The sequence below is a fragment of the Aplysia californica genome, unplaced genomic scaffold, assembly GCF_000002075.1.
Source record: "Aplysia californica isolate F4 #8 unplaced genomic scaffold, AplCal3.0 scaffold00406, whole genome shotgun sequence".
Classification (NCBI taxonomy): domain Eukaryota; kingdom Metazoa; phylum Mollusca; class Gastropoda; order Aplysiida; family Aplysiidae; genus Aplysia; species Aplysia californica.
In genome coordinates, this window is record NW_004797676.1 from 584,707 (window position 1) to 608,356 (window position 23,650).

Consider the following 23,650-nt stretch of genomic DNA (forward strand, 5'->3'; position numbering starts at 1 on the left):
AGAGAGAGAGAGAGAGAGAGAGAGAAAGAGATGGGCAGGCATTATACCCCACTTCTCCTTGGAAAACGCACGAGCTTCATTTAAGGATTTATGGAATCCAGATGAAGAACTGCTGAGAGTTAAGATAGAATAAGCTTTGATCTGTAGGTCACCCCCCTCCCCTTGATAGATAGATAGATAGATAGATAGATAGATAGATAGATAGATAGATAGATAGCTAGATAGCTAGATAGATAGATAGATCAAAAGGGGTGTGTATTAAAAAGAGAGGAATTTTTTAAATTTAAAAAAAAAGGGGGGGGGGGGTAGCTAAAGCTAAAAGCAAACGTGATCACAACGTCAGATTTTATTTTTTAGAATGTCAGTTATTAATGACGAAGAACGGTGAGGGTTTGGACATAGATCTACAGGTCTGCGTCTACATTAATGTTCCTATTTCTTCACCCCTACGTGCAGAGCCTAGTCCATGCTCCGCTCACTGGGTGCCGAGACCGTGGACTCTCCAAGAGACTGCAGAGATACCACACAGAGAGACAAATGATCGGAGGGTCGGGAGGAAGGCTGACTGCAGTGGAAACAATAACAGTCAGGTGATACTGATAGATGAGAGAGAGAGAGAGAGAGAGAGAGAGAGAGAGAGAGAGAGAGAGAGAGAGAGAGAGAGAACGCCCGTTTGCTCAGGGCTTCAGCCTCCAAGACCCTGGTTGGGATCCCTAATAGTAACAGGGCGTTCCACTGCTTGGGACGAACGGGAGGGTTTAGCGGTTCCCCCACCCCTCTTTCTCTCTCGTTAGATGTGAGTTCACTCGGTACCAGCTGAATTAAAACATCATATGACACTGAGCGTCTTGGTAGTACATAGTAGAAGCATAGTCTGTGTGGTCTGGCGTTAGGCCACAGAATTCTGTAGAATTCTGTGCGTTAGGCAGACATCACACATATCTTAAAATGCGAACCCTGATCGGAGGATTTTTAGGAAAATATACGTACTCATTTTTGTAGATTTTGAAAAGCAAATGAATAAAAACCAAACAAAATAACAATGCCCAACACAAAACCGAGGAATTATTCTCCTTTCGTTTAGTCCGAGTTAACGTTAAGTTAAGTCCAGGCTTACTGGATGTGCGTTCCAGAAAAACACGTTTTTTTTTCTTCCTTTCAAGGCTCCACCAGCTTACAATTTGATCAACACTGCTGGTTCCCGCTGCAACAATGTGAGTGAAGCCGCCTCTGTCACACAACAGTCAAGTTGCACCAGCTTCACCCCCAGCAGCACCGACAATAATAATAACTGCAGCAAATCAAAAAACAACAATGCACCTACTACAGATAGAAAACCTGCTCAATACCCACTGCACTGCTGTCCTATCCAAGAGTGTGGTAAGACGTTGGGAGTCGGTGACAAAATGTTGTGCCAGCCAAACAACAGCTTCCCGGGGAACAAACCCACGACCACCAACATCACCGCAGTGTGCTCGAGAAATAAGCCCAACGCGAACGAACCTTACGACGAGGAGAAGCATGGTGTACTGCATTGTCGAGAGATGCCCATCTGCCCTGGTAGCGGAAGAACACCCCACAACGCAGGCCCCGTTCTCGTCTGCCAGCCTCCGCCCAAGGACGCCAAGCCGAAGCCGGGCTACGGCACCTACAAGATCATCGGGAGCAAACAGTACCGCGAGGCGCCGGAACCTTTGATCGAGAATGAGACTAAACTCCCCCCACACCTGGAAGAATACAAAGAGTTCACGAGGCGCTGTCCGAACTATACGATCGGAAGGTACGATCGCTCCGACCCTGCCAATGAACTGATGCTTCCGTCCCACAAAGACGCCGTTTTGATTCGCGGCTCGAGATCCCCGTTTCTTTTTTGCAGGAATCCCAAAGCTGGGAAACTGCCACCGTTATTTAAGCACGTACAGACGCCGCCTCTGGATTGGTCTATACCCTCTTTTATCATGGACGAACTGCAACAACCACAAAAGAAGTAGATCTTAACCTTACCAGAGTAAAGAGGGCCCGTCCGCCTTTCCCGGAGTCATATGTACGTTGTACACACCTAAGTCATCAGAGGTGCAATGAAGTTTGGAGGTAAAAACTGAAGATGATGTCTTTGTACCAATATTTCTTCGCGGTTCACACCCCACAAAATTACATGTACTCTTCTCTAGCGTCGACTTCGGTCAGTACTTACAGCAGGACAGACGTCACCAACAAATACATTTTGCTGGATAGTATAGTATTAATATTATGTACATTCAGGGGAATAAGGAATTAGAAAGTGCACACTTCTTTCTTCCCCATACACCCCCAACTGTTTTATTGAACTCCAACATTTTTTTGAACAGTCGTCCCATGACTTTTCGTGTGAGGGGCATACCAAAAGTTTTTTTTTACCTGACTAGGAAGGAATAAAGCTAGAAAGTTTAAATTTGGTGCTAACCTTAGTCTTTCTATATGTAGTCACCTCCCACAGTTATGCATTTTTGCTATCGGTGTATGACCTTGAAAAGACCTTGAGAATAGAAGACCCTCTCTGTAAAAAAAACCCAGCCCTCTATCATTTCTTTGACCTCATCCTCACTTTCAAAATACCTCTCTTTTCAATTCTTTTTCAGTTTGGGGAATCCAAAAGTCGGATGGGGCTAAATCTGTAGAATAGAGTGGATGTGGCAAAATTTCAAGGCCACTTTCTCGCGTAGTTTCTGCAGCTTTCATTGAAATGTGTGCTGGCACGTTGTCGTGAAGCAGCAAAATGCCTTTTCGGATCTTTCCTCTGCGTTTTTCTTTCATAGTCTCTCGTAATTTTTTTAGCTGGTTAGAATAATGAATGTCCCCGGTGATCGTATGTCAATTTTCAAGATAGTCTGTCATAATCACTCCTTGGTCCAAAAAACTGATAGCATCCCTTTTTCTCTTGATGGCCGCACTTTTACCTTCTTTGGTGTTGGAGACGAAGACGATTTCCACTGCATTGACGCAGATTTTGACTCAGGATCGTAGTGGGGGACCCGTCTATTCCATGGTTACAGGTCTTTCAAAAAACTTACTTCCATCCTTTTCGTAAAGACCAAGTAATTATTGACAACAACAATCCCCACGTCGCACTTTTTGAGGAGGAGTCAACAAACGTGGGACCCATCTCGCAGAAACCTTGATCATATTCAAATGTTCATGTAAGATTCGTTCAATATCTCCAATGCTAAGCCTAATTTCTTTGCTCAAATGTTCGACTGTCACCCGCCTATCACACAACACAAATTTCTTGATTTTCAACACATTCCCTTCTGTTGTTGCTGTCACTGGGCGACCATCAGGGTGGTCATTTTCAATGTCCATGCATCCGCATTTAGATTTTTTACACCAAAATTTTATCACAGCAAAGGATGGGCAATCAGTTCCATATATACAGCATGCACCTCCGTTAAAATATCCTATAGTTGCTTGCCTTGCAAGAACAATAACTTCATTACTGCCCTGTGCTCAATTTTCTCCATCTTTATGTTGAAACTGGAGAACAACAAAGGCCTGTTCACTTACAGTAAGCTGGTCGTAAAACCAGTAATCGGAAATCCCCCCAAATTTACACACATTCTAGGAAGATAATTGTTGGCTTTCACCCCAACTTTCAGTTTCCTTTCTACTTTTATTCAGGTAAAAAAACCTTTTGGTATGCCCCTCGTACCTGAATATATTGCTACCATAAAATTACAAAGTTCTATCTGCTCAATACCTAGTTTGAGAGGTTCAAAACTTTGAGTCTCACAAAATGTCAAGCTTTTTCAAAAGCAATTTTGGAATACCTTGATAACGACTATGCATAGTCTTAAGATTCTGAAAGAAGAAACAAAATTTGGTATCTGACCTCATGGTCTTAGTAACTCAAAACGGCCAATAATGTTAGATAAAACTAAGTAATTCTAAGGTAGCGATATATATGTATTCGCCCCCCATCCGCAAAAAATCCACATGAAGTCAAAACAAACTTGTACACCTTGATGAAAATTTCCTGTACTTTTTATTCACAGAGGCAAAACTATACAGGAAAACAACACAAGCTAAAAGTATAAAAATGTTTACATAACATGGCTATTTCAATGACAGAACACGTATTTACATACCTATGTACAAGGGGTTAGAAAAAATATTTACAAGTAAAAGATTTCAAGTTCAAGTCCAATGCTGGTTCAGGGCCCCCAAATATTTGCATATAACGACAATACAGGCTTATACAATAAAACAAACACCAGTGGGAGAAACAACTTGTATTTCTCTCTCCAGTCTCAGAACTACACAGAAAAGTTAGTATGTGTGTAGATTCTACTCCTACACATGTACTACTCCATTCCCCTACCTATTGAAAAATCAATACAACTTCAACATTCTGAATTTTTTTGTTCTTTCAATCAAAGGGTCATCAACGTAAGACCCTAACAGGAAAGAAAAATAATGCCTCAATACAAGTGGATGATGCATATACGGCAACACAATATGAAATAGGAACGAAATTAAATGCAAAAAAACTTTTAAAAGTAATTGTTTCCAGTTGAAATAACAGTTCAACAAGTAATCCAGCAACGGCTAAAGTCTCAATTAGACCATCAAAATGAATTCAAAACCAAACGGAAAAAAACAGCAAAATAAGAATGCCTACCAGATCCCTGATGAAAGACAACAACAACAACTTTAGTAACAAACGGGCCACAAACAGAGTAAATTAAGGGTAACAAAGAGGAAACAGATCCAACTCAACGGGTGCAGTGAGAGTGCACGTTTAGCGCAGAGGTACAAGCTACGAGTACAAGTGTATTGTTAGTATAGCTGTCAGAGTGCGCTTGCAAACTACAGCACCTGACTAAAATTATTGAAAATTGTGAGCATGAGCAGGACAAAAGACTTTGTTGTGCCGTTGTTTTGTGGTCCCGACAGTCAAGTTGAACTTCGGATGAGTTGATTTTTTATCATTCCCCCGACAACATCAACTCATCCGTTGACTGTATCAGTCCATTACAACAATTGTCCTCAGCCAAGTAGCCTACTTATGTTTCAAGTCACATTTAAAAAACTCATGGATCAACAGGAACCCCCCCCCCCCCAAACAACAACAAACAAACAAGCAGACCCAAATATAAGCCACGACATATTTTACAATAAAAAGGGTCTGGTCTATGTTTGGGTCACAATGTACCAGTTGCAAGTAAATTTGGGCATACTGGGAAAGTTGAAGTGCGCATCTTGCACATGCAACCCCTAAGATTTTTCGCCCTTATCCGAGAAGGCTAGGTGTAAACCAAACATAATATTTCCTTTGTTTTCATGTTTCCTCTCTCTCTTTTGGAAAAAATAAATCAAGATAGTTCAAAATCTTGTTCAGTTTGGCACAAAACTGCTCGATTCAAAAGTAATGTGCTTGCTATTGGGACAATGTTGGTTTGACAACAGATTTTCAGAAATCCAGAACCAGTTTAATTTGCATTCCCAGAGGAAGCATTTCATAGATAGCAAAGGGTTTTCCTGATTATACAGTTTTACAACTTTTCTTTTTTGCCTTCATTCAAGCACAAGCTCTTTACCACACCAGGAACCAGTTAGTTATGGGAAAGTGATAAAACTTGAGTAAAAGAATTTTCAGTTGACAAAACTATTAACAGGTAATAAAATATTTGTGAGTCAGACTAAAACTGTGCTTTAAAAAGAATAATACAGAGACTTGAAAAAACAAAACAGCAATCCCAATATATATCGACAAATTAGTGTAAGATTGCCATACGCCATTTCGAAAAGTAAGCAGTCGATACATATAATATATATACATATGTACATGATCGTTAAAAGAAATTCCTTTAAAAAAAAGAACAAAAAAGCATAATAATGCAATAGCCTGTCTGTACTAGCGTATGTCTACTCATTTAAAGCAAGCATGATGTGAACCCCCCCCAAAAAAAAAGTAAGAATTAGTAACACAGTGGTAATAAATGCCCAGTAATTATTTCCAAAAGTCCAAACTCAAACTTTTGATAACAAGTACAGACAAGATCATTAAACACTAAAGCCACACTTTTTGCACACTTAAGCAATTGAAAACTGATCATATGAGCACAGTAATTAAATTAGAAAGCTCTTCTTTTCGTTTGTTTCTGCTGACGAAATTTTAATGGTCTATTCTGAATATTTGTGTGTGCCTGGAGAAAGGACCTAGTTGTTGGAAATTTTGCATATATATCAAAATAAAGGCATAATGTGGAAAGTAAATTCAATGCTGAACACGCTGATTCTTAAACTTTTCAAGTGTATTTTCAGCAGTTTTCACCATATGCCACATTTTGTAACCGAGGGTGTAAAAACAAAGTTTGGAGAAAAACCTGATTTCTAGCACATTTTCTTTTTAACTTTTGGTGAAGTAGGCTACATGTTGCAAACATAACTAATACAAAAATAAATATTTAGAAGTACAATATAAAATCCTTTCAATATGTTATCACGATATGGTTAAAAGTGTGATTTGTGATGGAACTACATTTTTGAGAGGGTACGACTTCGTTGGCCTTTCTCTAGGCACACACACATTTCAAGGACCAGTATTTGATATTAGCATACTCCAACTTTTGTTGGTTAACAAAATACTGAGAAACAGGTTGCAAAGCAGCCGGTAACACAGTACTACAAAATTCCTTGAAAACTCAAGACAAACCAATGCAAAATGTGCGTTGCAAACAAACGGCTACCTACACAGATGCAAATAATGTTTCAAGAGAGCCAAACATTTATTGGATTTAGTTGCCATTAACACAGGCAGAGTCGTCATAGTTTAAATTGATTATGACAGAAACAAGACAGCACATTCACTACGGAGGATTGACAATAAGGGACCTATCTTCAAAAAGCAACAGAGACAAGTGCACTTATTTTGTCTTTGATCTATCTCAATATAGTAAATAAGAAATATTTAATTACGTTCTCATCTCAGCTGAGTGAAAGAATCTACACAATAGTAAAATGGGCCAGCACGACAAGGAACACACATTGCTGTCATTGGTTGAGTGCTATTACCGATCCAGATAACTCTGTATCAAGGGAATTTGCAATAAAAACTCTACTGAATTAGTAGTTTTGTTTTCAGTAAAAAAAGAAAAGTGACAAGTTGCCCTGTTTCCCCATCGTACAAATCCAGTGAAAAAGGCCTACTTAGTTCAAAGAAAGCAGTGAATAAAGATAGACAGAATGGTAGCTGGGCTACTAAACAGGTAAGATACATAAAAGACAGTGCTGCAGTGCCAAGGAAAATGTTTAACTCTGCTTAACCCTGGTTAACAGGGTCCACTAAAAAAAATCAGACTGATTTTCTCAGCAACAGCAGCAATATAGGAATAAAAAGATGCAGGGAAACAGATCTGTGGAAGTATTACTTTAAAAACAGAAATGCCAATACTTATTACAAATAGGAACTTATTTTCCTGAGCTGGAATTTGCATAAAAAGTCTGTTTGGATGGCATTTTACAGAGGCAATGGAGCTTTTCTCCTTGATGCTGCCTGTGAAAACTAAAATGGAACAAGCTCTTTAGATAGAACAAAAGGAAAAACAAATATTGACCTTCACTGAGCCCTAAAGGTTCTATAAACTTGTCCTAGGAGTGTCCTCTTTCTCGCAAATAAGAAGAGAACAAAGGCAACCAGGTGAACAAGGATGATTTGCAATTGCACCCCTAGACTCAAATGACATCACTATTGTTGACAATTGTACATCAATTGCTCATTTTGGATTGTTACACCAAACAGTATTCGGCAAGACCTTTGGCAGTTCTCAGTTCCACAACAAAAAACACTTTTTGAAGATGTGACCAAAAGAGACTACAATTTCACTATGGAACTTTAGAAGTAAATTAAAAAAAACCCAAACAAGACTAAAGCCTCTGCAGACAACAACGACTGGAATTATGGAATAATATTTGTACACAGATAGGATAATTTGAGCAGAAAAATCTGAAATTTAACTTGTATCTAATAGTTAAAAAGCTATACACCAAGCCCATTCTCTCTCTAAACCCCCCCCCCCCCCAACAGTCAGTCCACACATGACTGAAAAGAAGAAAAGATCCACCCTTCACCAAAGTGTGTTCTATACAGGTTTAAAAATTTACTTTACAGACAGTTTACGGAATAAGAATAGGCACAAAATACTGCATTTTTCCTTTTGTATACAACAACCGTGGGAGGCACTCCTGCTCAGTGTAATAAATACACTCCTCTTTTTTCCAGTATTGACTTTGACCTGATCAGTAGCATTCGATACATAAATACATTTGTGTCGACATCTCAGATGTTATTCAACTCCGCAGACCACAAATCTAATATCTTTACAAACAATACCACAGACTATTATTACATTATAGATAAAAATCCAGTCACTCAATATGTATACGGCCATGAGGCCTAGCTGCCTAGTCAGGGCTAAGCCACAATTACATCGTGCGCTTGTTGGTAGAAAAGAATACTTGACATATGAAAATAAAAACTATACACAGGGTTTGCCTCAAGCAGCAATTAATAGCCACCTGTATGTAATGAGCTTCCACATTGCACAGGAGTAATACCGATACAGAATGTACAAAAGAATAGGTAACAACACTTATCATACATGGAAGCTTCATTACGCATACATTGTGGCTTATACTTATTAAAAAAAAAGGGATCTCAAGTACATTTTTTTCCTTTCAGAATTACTGAGATTTACAGTCCTAAAACTCCCATTCCAGAAAAATATAAATTGACGGTTGTGGGGTAAAACAAAAATTTGCTAAATGTATGAACATGCACATTTGTTTAAAAGGGAGTTATAAGTTTGAAACCGGACACTTATTCCCTAGGATCCAATAACCACTACAATTACTTAGTTGGCATTAAACAATGGTATTACTTTTTGGTGCTTTTTTAACAAATAGACATCAAAATCAACTTTTTTTATAGAACCAAAAAAATCCCCAAGTATTTTCCAGTTGCTATTAAAAGCCTAGCAACTAAAACCAAATGGAATACATAAAATGGAAAGTATAATAATTAAAAACATTACCAAATAAGTGCTCATAGCAGAGATTACAAAGAAATATATATATAAGAAACATTATGACGCAAAAATGAATATTTTTAACCTGTAGATCTATCCAAATTTTAACAGAGGACAGCCTACACTAAAAAAACCCAACTAATACAGCGAGCAGCAATTGATATTAGACCAGCCCATTATGCATTATCTTTGTAGTATTTGCCGACTAACCCGACATACTTCTAACATCTATTCCTTTTTAAAAATTTGAATAATTAACAGACAGCACCATCGAATAGGCAAAGTGTGACAACCAGCTCTGCTTTAAGCTTGACAGGTAACAAGAACTTATAAATTGGGAGGGGACAGAGAAGTAATGTGTTTCATTAAAAAACACAATATCTTTAGACTAAAAACCCCCAAAAACTTTAAGACCTTATCTGATAATATACAATACCACTATGGAAAATGATCAATTCAATGAATATTGTTTTTACCTCTTTCCATTTTCTAGCAAAGAGCTGTAGTAAATATCTTACACCCCCATCTTCCAGAATTTGAAGATTCTTTCTTTTATTAAAAATGTTTAAATGCTGTCATTTCTGAAATTGAACAAATATTTATTTCTTTTTACACTTTTGGTAGACTTTTCCATAAATGGAAGGCCAGTGGAGTGAGACACATGAAAATATATGCAAAAAAATAAACACAATCATAGCAATTTTCTACACATTAGTTGTCCAATATATACATTCAGCAACAATGAACAATGAAGAAAATGAATAACAAAACATTGCAAATAAAAGCTGGGAATGACAGTGTACATTGATACAAAGAGCAAACAGAACCAAACCCAAACCATTATCACATTGTTTCTTGAACTGAGTGCATTATGGAAATAATAACAATGATAGAAAGAATTCATACATGGATTGCAAATTCTTATTCAAACATTTTTTGTTTTACGTTTTTGTCTTTTTATGCATTTTTTGAGTTAAATTCTGAAAAGAAAAAAGGAAGGCATAGTGGTACTGATTATGGGTGTAATCAATAAAATAACTTTCCCTCTTTTTCAGACATTGGATAAAGTCATCCACAAACGAGGAGGCGAATTTCCAAGCACCTCATGTGACACGCCAACCATGACACGTACACAGCAGGGATATCTACGGAGTTCCATCTCTGAAATGATAATAAAAGAATAAAATAACAAACTGTCTGATATACATACTGTCACCCAAAAAAAAAGAGACTGAGAACAACTTACGTATAGAAACTTTAAGGTACATCATGGGAAATATTCAGAGCAAAAAATGCAAGGTATGGCAAAAATCATTTTTAACTGTACATCAAATTGGCAACTTCAGTGTATTGAGAATTAATCTGATGCGATACTTTTACCAATAACATATTTTTAAAACACGCTTTCAACCGTTTTAGAAGTTACCCCTCTAAAATTACCTGAAAATTTTAGAAGTAAAGAAAACTTTTGCTTTGTTGATCGATTAATTTTTTTCCCCTGACAGCCAAAACAAATGTAGTACTGCTAGGAGTTGTTCCCTTCAGCGGAGTTCAAACTGAAATTTCATAGAGTCAAAAACACAGCCTACAGTTTATTTACAGCTCCAACGGTTTTCCCACCAGCACAGACCCATTTGATCCCAGGATGCAACTTCTGCATGTTTTGACACTCGCGCACAACACATCTCCGGGTTTTCATAAGCTACTGTCACTTGAAAAAGGGGAAGAATAACTGTAATTCTTCAGTTCTCAGCTTTGACACTGCTTGAACTGATATACTGAGCAGGTAAGAGTACATTCCATTCTCTGGTATTTTATTTTGAACTTGTATAAATAGTATAATACGATCATAAGTTTTAATATCAGCAGCTCGCTGACCTCTAGTCTCCGTCTGTAGCGTAGTGCCTCAGTTAGTAAGTTAGTCTCGTACAGTAGTCTCCGCCTACGATCCCGATGCTCGGGAGCAAAGAAAATATGGGACCCTAGGCAAATGGTATCTTAGTAGACGCACCACGGAAAAAATCTACTGTGACCCATGTTAACGCCTTCAAACGGTAAAATGGTCTCCATTCACTCGTAAATAAACTGACGTGACCCCAGGGTGGGTTTATGGTATATGGCGAGCAAAGAGTGGTCAACTTTGATGACCAATTGCAGTGGCATGAGGCATGCCATTTTCACTTATTATCCTATTGTGAGTCTCAAAATCCATGTTTATCCAGACGTCCCTCCCCTTTACCTGTTCAAGATTGATAGCTTTCCATCTCTGAGTTCCCCCGCCTTTGTCACACCATTGCTTTGTGACCATTCCAATAAAAATTCAGTCTGTCTCACAAATTTGGGAGTGGAGACAACTGTTGCAATGGTCAAGGAAGAGTTTATAGTTCCATGTGATCCCACCTGAAGCAAACTTGTAGACCCTACCCACCCAACGTGTAATGTAAGTTTAGGCGGAGAGCTCAGATGCCAGAGCGACGTTTGGGGAAAACAAATTTGTCGGCGAGTTAACGGTTGTGTGCGATCCTGTCTGAGGCAAACATTGTACCATTTCATCGAGTTTTATAACGCTTATGTGATCACATTCACCAGAGTGGCTTATCTTTGCCTCAACGTTACACTCTTGGTCGATTGGCTGTGCTGCCCAGGTTTTTGTTCCTTAAATTATGATCTGAAATGCGAGATCTTAGCCGAATGTAGACCTTCAGAGTCGGATCTTAGGGGTGACTTTTGTATAGTAAAAATTCTGTTTTCTTAAAACAAAAGGATCTTAAGCAAACCAGAAACGGTGGGATCTTAGGCGGAGACTACTGTAATACTAAAATTAGGATTAGGAACGCCACTTGGGCTGGCTTGTTTTACGAAAAGCATTGGTAATATTTAGTAGTTCATTTCATGAGCTGAATGTTGGCATTACTTTAGTTTAAGAACTGCTGAAGAGTATTAGCAATTTTTGGAATGGAAGAGTGTCAATTTTGAGAACAACCAGTCACAGAGCAAAAACTAAGCTGTGAGTTTGTGAACCACTTGCAAAGCCACATGAGCTTTGACTTATTATCAATTGACTGACTCAGTTATAACTCAAGTGGAGGAATTCTTTTTTATTTGGCCTGACTGTGTAAAAATGAATTTTCTGTAATCCTAGAGAGGCTTTAAAAAAAAAAATCTACCACCAATTTTGAAAAATGTTGTTTTGAATGTATCAGTTGATGCAAAAATTAATAGAGTTAAACAACAACTATTAAGCTATCCTCAATATCTCTTTAGAGGTTTCAACTATTAAAAAAAAGCACCACTAGGATCACAGATTTTATTGTTAGTAGGCTCATGTAAAAGTATGAGCACTTTAGTCAAAAAAACGAATGAGAGAGAGCTTGGCAGAATTGAATTAAAATTGCTTCTGTACACTGAAAACATGGACATTTTTCAAACTCCTTAAAAAATGATTATATTTTACCAGTTGACTTTCATTTTGAACTCCTAGAGTGCTTTTTTACGACCACTCTGACTGCTGCTGGAATGTATTGATATAAAAGTTATAAATATTAACAGCTACCTACCCTTAAAGAGATGCAAAAAGACAAAAAAACAGCAATGACCTCATCAACCACTGGAAGGAACTATCAGGGTTTTGGAAGTTTTGATTGTGAAATATTCTATTCAAGTTTTGAAGTGTTCCAACTCTTGATCTCAGGAAAAAGTAAAATATTTTTCAACCATATCAAGTACAAAAGTACCTTTAAAAAGCATTTAAACAGATAAGACTCAATGACAAGGAATAATGTGTAAAACATCTTTCATTGAAAAACATTGAAAATGTAGGGACCATGAGGTGGTCATCATGGAGGAAGCTGCTTGTTGACCTATATTTCTGACTTACATTTCTTTTCATCTTCATGGCTCTTCCACATACTGAAGAATTCTTGATGTGACAGTAGCATTCTCTGTAATTCTCATTACTTTCTGGTGTGGCCCTATCGACTTGATTTTGTGACTTTGACGTTAGAGGAAAATTCTTTTTGCAAGGCTACCAACTCAAAGCATTGACAAACTCCACATTTACAAGACATATTACTTGTCTCTGAAAGAAAACAATGCACATACCCTGCAAACATGAGATCATCATTGCCATCGTAAGAGAAGTCCATGTCACCATCCATTTCCATGGTGTCTTTTCTGTACACATTATGATGAAAGAACATAGAATGGGAAATTCAAAAAGCTGAAAGATGAAAAACAAATTTCAAATCTTCCTAACCTGTGATCCCAGCACTGATGCATGGAGATCGCTTAAGACAAAAAAAAGACCAGAACAAATCCCATTTCCAATTAAAAAAGAATAAGACAATAGTGACTTTGAACTTTCAGTTTAAATGATTATTAACACCAAGGAAAAGCAATGTTACAAAAAAAACGACAATTAAAACCTATGTAAGTCAGGTGTGTGTATGTGTGTGTTTGTATGTGTGTGTGTGTGTGTGTGTGTGTGTGTGTGTGTGTGTGTGTGGTTCCAGGCTTCACTACAATTTTCGTATAATTTTATTAAATTTCATAACCAGTTCAAGCATGACCTACTTTTCAAGACTTTCAAAGTTCTATATGTAAAAAAATTATAATGCAAAGATTTAGCCAACGCTCTTATCCGTTCAAATTTGAATGACACTGGCATCCAAAATCAAAGATACATTCAGCTCCAGCATTGTAAATTCCAGTCAGGGTATATGCAGTTTAAAGACGGGATGAAGTTGCTTCAAAACTCTGGCAATTCAAATAAGAGATAAACAAATGAAAAATGTTAAGATGAGACTTGGCCACAGTCGTCAGATCTTCACTTTTTTTTTCATCAAGTAACATTCTTTTAACAGCAAATCTCACCTTTTTGCCCTGCAGGAAAAGAAAACAATTCTTTTTAGCTTCACGTTGTAGAAGAAATAGTTGAAGGACCAAATGCAGCCCTCCTCACTGAAGGGGTCTGATGACATGTCTGGGTTGTAGCTGGTGGGAAAAAAAATTTTAATGCATAAAATTTCGGAAAATTATGCTTTTCAAAGCAATTGAAGTAAGAGTACCACCAAAGTGGTTTTTGCCTCCATCCATCTCAGAAAAAAAGACAATGGAAATTAAGCTCCATTCCCACATATCTTTAGGACCTTCTATTTGAAAATTCATCCAATATACTAGGAATACATTAAGTGCTAAAAGTAAGGCCTGCTGTGCCAAAGGAGTTTAAGATATCTTAGTTTAGTTTTAGTAGAGTTTTACCGACTTGCAACACAATAAAGTCATATATGAGCCAAATTAAAATATTTACAATATATCAGTGTAACAAAAAACTAAAAAAATATAACGACAGTAGCAAAGTAAAATGACTTTGCCTTTATAAGTAGCCAGCATGAACTCATATTATCAGGCAAGCAGTTGAAACTAAACTTTACCCATCATTCTTGAGCAGACTATTACATAACCCGACCTCTTTCTTCTCTATGAGACTTCCAAATGCGTCCTAACTGTTGTATCATGTGACCAATGAAAAGCTTACCTGTAAATATAACAGTCCTTCAGGCAAATTTCATCATCCAATGAAGACCACAGCTGTTGCTTGAACGCTCCATACTTGTCTCCAGCAGCTGCCATCAAGGCAGAGTTCACATTTTGGACTACCCACTGACAAAAAAAATCAAGACAAATGATCAAGAAGAATGTGATGAACAAGAACAGTACAATGCACAAAACAAATACAGTTGTTGACAAATCAGCAAGCCATTTATTCTTAACATGCTTTAGTCTGAAGCATCATAATATGATAAAACAGGCATTAATTTTTGCACATTCTTAACATAACATTTTATTACAAAAGACCTTAAAAGGTTCAATGGTAGAGCTTATATGGTGAACCTGCATGGTGACTTTCACATTTTCATGGTAGGGAAACAAATTCAACAACAATATTAAGTAAAAGAAGGAGAAGACCAATGAGTATCCAGTCATTGTCAGCTTTAAAAAAGCCCAGTAAAATAAAAAGTTTACTTGTACAAGTCAAAACAATACACTTCAAGTACGTTGATCTTGATCAATAAAACAAAACAAATGAAAGTGCATCTTAGAGACGTTCGAATACACTGCAATTAAAAATTAACATGATTGGACACTGGGCAAAGCATTGGGGACGAGAATGCAATTAAAACCCACCTCTAAGCTTGTTTCTCTGCTGAATTCAGCACTCTTTGCAGCACTGAAATCATAGTCTGGATTGAAAGATGCATTGAGGGTGGAGATAAGGTAGAAGAGTGTCTTTGTAGAAATCGTGTCACAAAGTATGCCGCCCTCTTCATGACTCCCAACAGCATGGGTGTAAGGTCTGAAAATTACCAGGGGAAAAAAAATGTGTTTGATAAATTACATTGCCTGCTGGTCACTAGACAATCCCTTGGACCTGGCCAGACAGTCAATGTGTACTCCTTTGTCTGGCCCCTCCCCCAAAGGACCTGTCCAGCTTGGTTGAACCTGCCAGGAGCACAAGGCCCCCGCTGGCATAGCTCCTGGGATCGTAAGGGCACGCAAGCCACTCCGCCACAGCAAGGCGCGTACACAGGAAGTGGTAGTTTACACACTCTGCACACAGGAAATAGGTGAAATCCTGCTATGTACACATAAAATACAGATTTAAAAAATACTGATTATTTGTATGACATAATAAAACTTCTTTCTAGTATTGACACCCACTGGCAGAGAGTAAAAATTCTCCAAAAAAGTCTAAAATATATTCAGACACACTACTTTTATGAGAACAAAAAGAAACATGTTAAGGACAAGACCATCAAGGTAAAGAGTAAATTGAAATAAATACCCCCTGTTATGTACCACTTTAAACTCACTCGGTTCCTATAGGGCTGGTGGATGATGCATATCCAAAGGCAACTGATGGTGACAAAGCTTGTAGACCACCAGGTGCTTCGCGATTCTCCTCATTCATTGTCTTGAACAGGCGCTTGTCATTACCTGCCATTTTGCAGGAGTAACTCTCAAGCCTGTAGGAAAATACCCAAAAGTGGATTTATCTAAGGTCACTGAAATAAACTTTTCATTCACAATATAAAAGAAACAGTACCAGTACACAAGATTCACCAAAATCAGTTGACAAAAAGTTGCACACAGTAAAAAACCAAAAAAATCAGAGATATCAAGGCACTTGCAAAAAAAAAAAAAAAAAAAAAAAAATCCTATACACACACGTTTTTAACTTTGTTTTGAACAGGACATCCTGAATACAAAAAAAGAATATACAAGAATACCATAAAAGAATATATTTAATACTTATTGAAGAATCTAGAAGCTTTCTAAGACAAAAGCTCACTGTGTCATATATATATATACACATAATGTGTACATATGTAAACACATGTACATGTGCCAGTTTGTGTATAACATACATGTGTGCATGTGTGTTTCTCTCTCTCTCTCTTTATTAGAGAGAGAGAGGGAGAGACAGTGTACATATGTGTGTTAGGTGTGTGTTATGTGTGTCCTCTACAACGATTATAATATTGTCTGCAGCAACTATTGGGGAAGAGTATCATGCTTCACCCATGTTGCCGTCATTTTTTCCTTTTAATTCCTCACAGTGAAAATATGAACAAAATAGGGAAGCCCCAGATTATATAAAGTGTACAATATCTCTGGTTTTAGCTCAAATAAAAATATATGCTTGAACTTGGTGTTTGTTACCATTACTTTTCATTTTTGTTCATTGTGTATAAATGTGTGCTGGAATTGGCCTATCTTGCCAAACAAAGAAAAGCTGCACTTGCTGTTTCTGCCATCCCTCTCTGTTATTTATGCTCTATCCTGTTGTATTTGTATCCAGGTTCACATAAAATTTTGAACCCAAATAATGGAACACACCCGTATTGTTTCCCCACAGACAACTGTGAACCCAAATAATGCAACACAACCATCCGTTTTACTCTACCCAAGTTCATAGTCATAGACACCTTGTGTAGATGCGTGACTACTCGATCTGACTCCAAGGTCAAGGTCAAGGCCAAAGATGACCTTTTGCATGGGGGCTCTCGTGACCTAGAGGTTAAGGTGTTCGCCTCTCATTCAATATGTCACCAGTTCGAATCTGGATAGTGACAGAAAATTTCAGATAAGAAAATTCCTGCTCTCTAAAGTCTATGTTCTGTCATCTGCTTTCGTCTCCACTTTCTGCCCCCCCCCCCCTTTGCCCCATCCTCTGGGCTCCTGACTCTTTCTGCAGCCTTTCTACTACTTCTCCTTGGCTCCTTCTTACAGTTGACTTTCAGCCACAACCCTGATATTATGGTAGGTAGCCTTCTTAGACAAGAGCGAACAATCTCGGAGGTCCCGTGTGCAAGTTGCGCATGATGTTAAAGATCCCTTGGGGGGCTCTCGTGGCCTAGAGGTTAAGGTGTTGGCCTCTCATTCAAAGGTCCCGGGTTCGAATCCGGGTAGCGACCAAAAATTTTCTTCTCTAAAGTTGTCTCCTTTCACCTCCTTTCCTGCTCTCTAGTAATGTTCTGTTGTCTGCTTTCATTTCCACTTTCTGCCCCCACCCCCTCACCTCCTTTGCCCCCTCCTCTGGGCTCCTGACTCTTTCTGCAGCCTTTCTACTTCTACTCCTTGGCTCCTCCTTACTGCTGTCTTTCTGCCACACCCCTGATCTTCTGGTAGGAAAGATCTACACATAGCCTGCTCGGACAAGGGCGAAAAATCTCGGAGGGCCCGTGTGCAAGATGTGCACATTAAAGATCCCTTGGAGGTCTAAAATCGGTAAGAGTAGGCTTCGGCCGACCCTGGGCAAAATTCAAAATTTCCTACCAACTGAAAATATTAGGTGTGTCCCGCGCGCTCATATGACCTTATGCAGTTGCGAGCGCCGTAAAACACTTTACAAAAACAAACAAACAAAAGATCCCTTGGTGGTCCAAAATCGATAAGAGTAGGTTTCTGCCACCCAGGCAAAATAAAAAATTTCCTAACTGAAAAACTTTTATAAATGTGTCCCGCGCCCTCATACGACCATATATGCAGTTGCAAACGCCGTAAAACACTAACCCCCAAATCATCACAACTGTTCGTCATATCTCAATGAGTATGTGTATGAATAGATATAAATGGCTTTCCATTTATGGTATTTGCAAATAAATGTCCGTTATTTTGCTTAAAGAACCAACCCCAAATTTTCAACCTTTTCATTTACATGCATTTTTCTTCCAGCGTTTTTAAGCACACTACACTAGATCTTATGAACAAATTATGAATAAATGGATGGGGTTGGGGCTGAGAAATTTCTGGTTAGAATTGTTTTCAATCTTCAATGAAATATATTGATACGGCTGTGCCATCTTAAATTTTTCAAATCCAGACCAAAAATAATGGGAAACAGGCCACAGAATGGTCTTGTTGTGGTAATTGCTTTCATTCTGTCCATAACACACAAAACGCGGGGAAAGAATGAAAGAAGTCAAGGTCATAAAGGGAGCGAAGCAGTCACCTGGCTTACCGTGCACCAAGCTCAAGGGCCACCCGAAACTAAGTAGCCTACCCCATGTATAGATACACTGAGTACTGAGACTACGTCCCCGGTTATTGTGTAAGTAGACACTCCCTTTTACTTTTGATTAGCCTATAATATAAAAAAAAAAGGTAAAGAATAATAAAGGCAAAGGGCATTTGTGTTGTCACATCGATCATCCCATTTATGTGGAACAGATTACCCATAGAACTAAAACAAACAGAAACTAGAAACACTGAGTTAGCTTCAAAAGACATCTTTTATAAAAAGCATTTTCTGTCGGAAGAGGATAGCCTTACTTAATGACGACTAGACTGCTAGTCAGCTGGGTTAGCCGTACTTATTTTTAATATGATGCAGTAGCGAAGCGTCTATATAATCAAATAATCACTGCTTCCCTTCCGAATTTTGAAAATTTGCCACTGTCAAATTCACCCATAGACGTAAACCTCATAAATTAAAGGTAAAAAGACGCTCATGAACAGTATGCTTAACACTCAAAACGGTTTCATTGCCACAGAAATAGCCTGTTCACCCATATCGTGCCACTCCATAATAAGCAGTCTCAAGTTTTGATTAATAAGGTTACCATGAGGCTGGAAGAATTCACCAAAAGAGTTGAAGGGAACATATGTGTGCAACAGTCAAAATTGTTTCATTGCCACACATATACCCTGTTCACCCCTTTCGGGCCACAGTTATAAGCAGTTGCAAGCACTGATTATGTAATTGAACTATTACAATAGTCGAGTCTACCTCATAGATGTGAGGGGAATCAACTCTTAATAATAATATCTTGACTACTGTGAGTGCTTGTTTTTTCTCCTCGACTTTTTACGTCCTATAATCAGATCGTGATCTCGATTATATTATGACACCTGCTCCTGGCCGCGAAACGCTAGACAAAAACAGCCATTTTTAAAAATCTCTAGCTCTAAAAAATTAAATTTTATACAAAAAATGCTCTTTCCCAGTCCTCACAGAATGAAAGATGACGACTAAATTCTAAATCTTGCAAACAACGGCCACCTCTATTCTCACCCGGAGTGAGAATAGTGCAGGCGAGTCTTGTGGCTATTCTCACCCGGTGCGCGTTCACCAAATATTGCGTTCACCCTAAACCACAGAATTCTACACTGTGATAACAGAAAAATTGTAGAATTCTGTGCTGTGAACAAACGTTCCATTACAACTGTAGCCTACTAAAAGCGTACAATTTTGTCTGTGGGCAGTGGAGAGAGAGAGAGAAAGAGAGAGAGGAGTAGCGCGAGAATTTCCGGGCAAAACAAAATGGCGACCCGCGTAGTTCGGCTCGATTCGAAAAGTTAAATAGCCGTAGCATCTTTGTAGACAACCAAATTAATTTACTTTTGTGTTTTAACATCATTTTAAAACTTTGTTTTGGTCAATTTGATCGTCCACACCGATAGACAGTATTCAGAAAGAGACAGAGAGAGAGAGAAGAGGGGAGGAGTTGATCTTGCGAGAACTTCCGGGCGGGTGAGAATAGCCACTTTCCAAACAACCAAAAAATCTAGAGAACGGAAATCGGGTAAATTTTTACTTTCACTCCTGCACACAGAGATGCACTGTTTCAGGGGTCAAACTGCAGTACTCTTTGCTGCAGATCACACATAAAGCCACTAAAACTGTCGCAAATCAATTATTTTCAAGACAATTTCAAATCTAACTGTAAAATATCAAATTATGGGTAAAAACCCCCTAGATTTTCTTTTATCCCAGTGGGGCAGGCCCCCCTGGAACCCCCCGATTGGTCCAAAGCACGTCTATCTCGGTTAAAAACAATCAAATTTTTCAAAAACTAATAATTTGCGACGGAAATGAAGTTGATATTCAATATTCATGTTCTGCGCATCAATATTTAGTAGAAAATAGACAACTGGTAGCTGAGTGTGAGACAGGAGGGAAAGTAAAAAAATACCGGAAATCGTTCAGAGAAATAGACTTTATGGAGTACAAATTTATTTCGAAGTGACTATTTCTCCGAACGTTCGGAGAAATAGTGCCGATCTTTATTTCTCCGAACGGTTTTCGGCTTCCGGTCTCGTGATTTTTTGCCTATTTATTGCGAGAGTTCGGCGCCAACTTTCATTCTGCCTCTGCCTCTGGTCTGGGAAGGAACACGTACCGCATGGCAAGCCCGCCTACAGACAACCTTCAGTAACACCCACCACACACCCACCACCATCATGCACATGTACACACACTAACTAAACATAACTAGTGGGCAACTTTTGAACGTATGACGAGCTGAACTGTGGATGGAGAGACAGTGTGAGTGAAAGAGCGGGTGAAAGGAAGAATGTGCGAGTGTATCCACAGGCGACAGCAACTAAAAGACGACGACACTGACCACCCCTGGCCTGGTCCACAGCTCACGAACAAAAGGAATGCAGCTCAGGCGGTGTTTTGCCTATATTATTGTCCATGGTTCGCAGGGAACAAGTGAGATTTTCTTTGTGTGTGCCTGGAGGGATGGGGTGGGGTATGAAAGTCATGCGGACGGGGATGAGCCGCGGGAGAGAACACGGGAATTGAATGAAAGAGTGAAACTGAAAGAGACGAATGACTCATGAGTCCTGGAGTGAATGGATCCTGTGTTTCTATTTTTGTATACTTTGAACTGTTACTGAATAAAGGCTGAAATAAAGCCCGAAAAACAAACAAACACACACACACACTCCTCACTCTCCACTTACTACCACACACAGACACACTCAAACACTCACACATACATACACACACACACACACACACACACAGGAGCAAATTTTTGGGTCTAGATTCTATATCTATTTAAATTTTCAACAGCTAGTCTAGATGAGATTTTTAGATGAGTGTAAAAACGTGAAAAAGAAAGGTTTCATAACAGAAAGAAATCAAAATTAGAACAGCCCATAAACAACAACAAACATTAACAAATAAGGGCGTGTGTCCACCTGTCCGAAGAAGATTGGCAGTTTTAACCCTAAATGTGCGTAATTTATAAAAAAAAGTACAGGATATTACATGTAAATTATGGAATCACACACATTAAGGGGCTTGCCAGTGTCAGTACATTGGTCGCAGCAGTGACAAACGCAGATGCCAGTTCTATGTGTAGTTATCAATAACCCTCCGTAGATCTAGATCTAGACAGCACACGAGTGAACACAACACATTACGTTTAAAAGCAGCACCTTTCATAGGCAACACGTCATATCTATAGCGAAAAACTGTTTGGAATTGTAGCATTTCTTTATATAAATATTTACGGCGGACATTTTTTGGACCGATTGAACCATATTGTATACGAACAATCTTTGGTAGGCCCATACTATAATTATAGATCTATATAATATCCGAAATTTGGGGGAAAGGATGATATTTCAGAGTGTTCGGAGAAATAGTGCCCAGCTTTATTTTCCCGAACGTTCGGAGAAATAGTGCCCAGCTTTATTTTCCCGAACGTTCGGAGAAATAGTGCCGGCCTTCGTTATTAGTATCCCACTTACCTTCCTTCAATGTATGTGTTACAGTTGTCCAAATCCATACAGAGTGCTGAATTGATCGCCTCAAGCTTTGCATTTTCTAGAAGCTTCATGATGAAATTTAGAATGTACTGCAACCCTGAATAAAAGTGAACCAGGCTTTTATATGTGGGGCAGGTGGCTGAGGTGGTGCTTGGGTGTTCACAAAATTGCTGTCCGAGTCCTTTGAGTGTCTGAGCAACGATGGAATGAATTTTCGATGTTACACACCACTCACTAAATTTAAATTACCAGAAATAAAAGGCACGGCGAGAATACTCTCAACAACTAGAATCTAACTGTAAACAGAAAGGCAAAAGTGTATCTGCTACAAAGTCAAGTAGATCTTGACAAGCTCATCTAATAATCATAGAAGGTTAAATGTCTTAGAGCAAATATAATACACTAAAATCGGTACTCTCAAGCAAAATATTAAAAAAAAACAAATCTGTGTAATAGTCTAGATTAGTAACTGTATGAAATAGGAGTTGAAGAGTTGAAAGCTGAAGTAGCAGTCCGTCAGCAGTTCATGAAATGCGAATGTGATTTTTCGTTGATGGTAACTGAGGGTTCACAGACTCACAGGAAATATTCAGATCTTTGAAGAGTGGCGAATAAAGCTCAAGATTCTAGATCTAGATAATAGATGTAGGCTACTGTGTGTCTTTCGTCGTCAGTTATGTTCAGAATCAACAAACAAGATCCCTTTTTTTTCTTTACAAAGAAGGACACGGAATACTCCGCGGAAGATTTAAAACACTGCAACTTGACTTTCGAAACGATTTAGGGTGGGCAAAAAAAAGTCTGTGCTTGGCAGAATCTTGAATAATGTCACACGAGAACACTTCATCTTCCCACTGAAGGCGTTTGAAATCCTGATCTCCTTCCATTTCCAAGCAAACAGCAAATTGTGAAATCAGCTGATTTTCAAGAGTTCACAACAATATCACTACTGATCACAACAAAGCCCAAGATAAACACGAAGAAAAGTGTTCACCCTTCAAACTCACATCAACTAGAATACTTCCTTCCACACACTAATTGTCTTAGAGCACAAATGTGAATGGTATCCTGTTGAAAATCTCTTAATATATAACTCAAAATGAATCATGAAACAAGGAAGAATTTTACAACCGAATATTTGTGTCAGCCATTTGTAAATAACATTCCCATCATCCCTTGCACGATTCTAAATATAGTAACGAATTTGCTTATTTGGGTCACCAATGAAGTCAGCAACTAAGAATACGGAAGTTGTAACTGAACACCTTTATTTGCCAAGTAAGCTTTCGAAGGAAAACTCAAGGTTTTCCCAGCTGGTTTTCCTCAACTTGTTAAGCCTGCTCAAGTTACCACCCCCTACCCCTTTTCCATACACCCAAATTTCCTCTGTAGCCTATGGATTTGTGCATGCTCACAAGTCGTAGTAGGGTTAATATTTTAGAAAAATGCAGCTTCAACAACTTTATGCATACTGCTACTCTCGTTTTATGTCATGTGCGGCTTCAGGAAAACGTAAAAAA

General features: G+C 38.5%; 2 protein-coding genes across 4 annotated transcripts in view; one reads left to right on the forward strand and one right to left on the reverse strand.

Annotated features, from left to right (window-relative positions):
- LOC106012538 overlaps window positions 1-16,277 on the forward strand; it is a gene marked incomplete in the record, with an annotated part of 20,514 nt that extends 4,237 nt beyond the window's left edge. Inside the window, 3 exon segments of the mRNA XM_013085779.2 lie at window positions 457-590; window positions 1,164-2,091; window positions 10,118-16,277. Coding sequence (XP_012941233.1) covers window positions 457-590; window positions 1,164-1,991 — 962 coding nt within the window.
- Window positions 4,000-23,297, reverse strand: LOC101856446 (repressor of RNA polymerase III transcription MAF1 homolog). 3 transcript variants are annotated; one of them, XM_013085780.2, is made up of 8 exons: window positions 22,113-23,297; window positions 15,935-16,087; window positions 15,249-15,417; window positions 14,599-14,723; window positions 13,935-14,054; window positions 13,164-13,235; window positions 12,517-12,573; window positions 4,000-10,223 (listed from the first exon to the last, which is right to left on the reverse strand). In XM_013085780.2, the coding sequence occupies exons 1-7, from the start codon at window positions 22,199-22,201 to the stop codon at window positions 12,540-12,542; spliced, it is 762 nt and encodes a 253-aa protein (XP_012941234.1). In that variant the 5' UTR covers window positions 22,202-23,297; the 3' UTR covers window positions 4,000-10,223; window positions 12,517-12,539. The 3 variants fall into 3 exon arrangements, with proteins under 3 accessions (XP_012941234.1, XP_012941235.1, XP_005104207.1); XM_013085781.2 differs by having other exon boundaries at window positions 12,517-12,570; window positions 22,113-23,296; XM_005104150.3 differs by lacking the exon at window positions 12,517-12,573 and having other exon boundaries at window positions 22,113-23,296.
- Window positions 23,298-23,650: the final 353 nt, after the last annotated feature.

What these genes read in the sequence shown, in the direction of transcription:
- LOC101856446 (XM_013085780.2), bottom strand. Translation starts at nt 22,201, where the DNA reads ATGAAGCTTCTAGAAAATGCAAAGCTTGAGGCGATCAATTCAGCACTC. An exon ending in AACACATACATTGAAGGAAG is followed by an intron (nt 16,088 to 22,112) that starts GTAAGTGGGATA and finishes ATTTTCCTACAG; the next exon opens with GCTTGAGAGTTACTCCTGCA. An exon ending in TTTTCCTGCAGGGCAAAAAG is followed by an intron (nt 13,236 to 13,934) that starts GTGAGATTTGCT and finishes TAATGTGTACAG; the next exon opens with AAAAGACACCATGGAAATGG.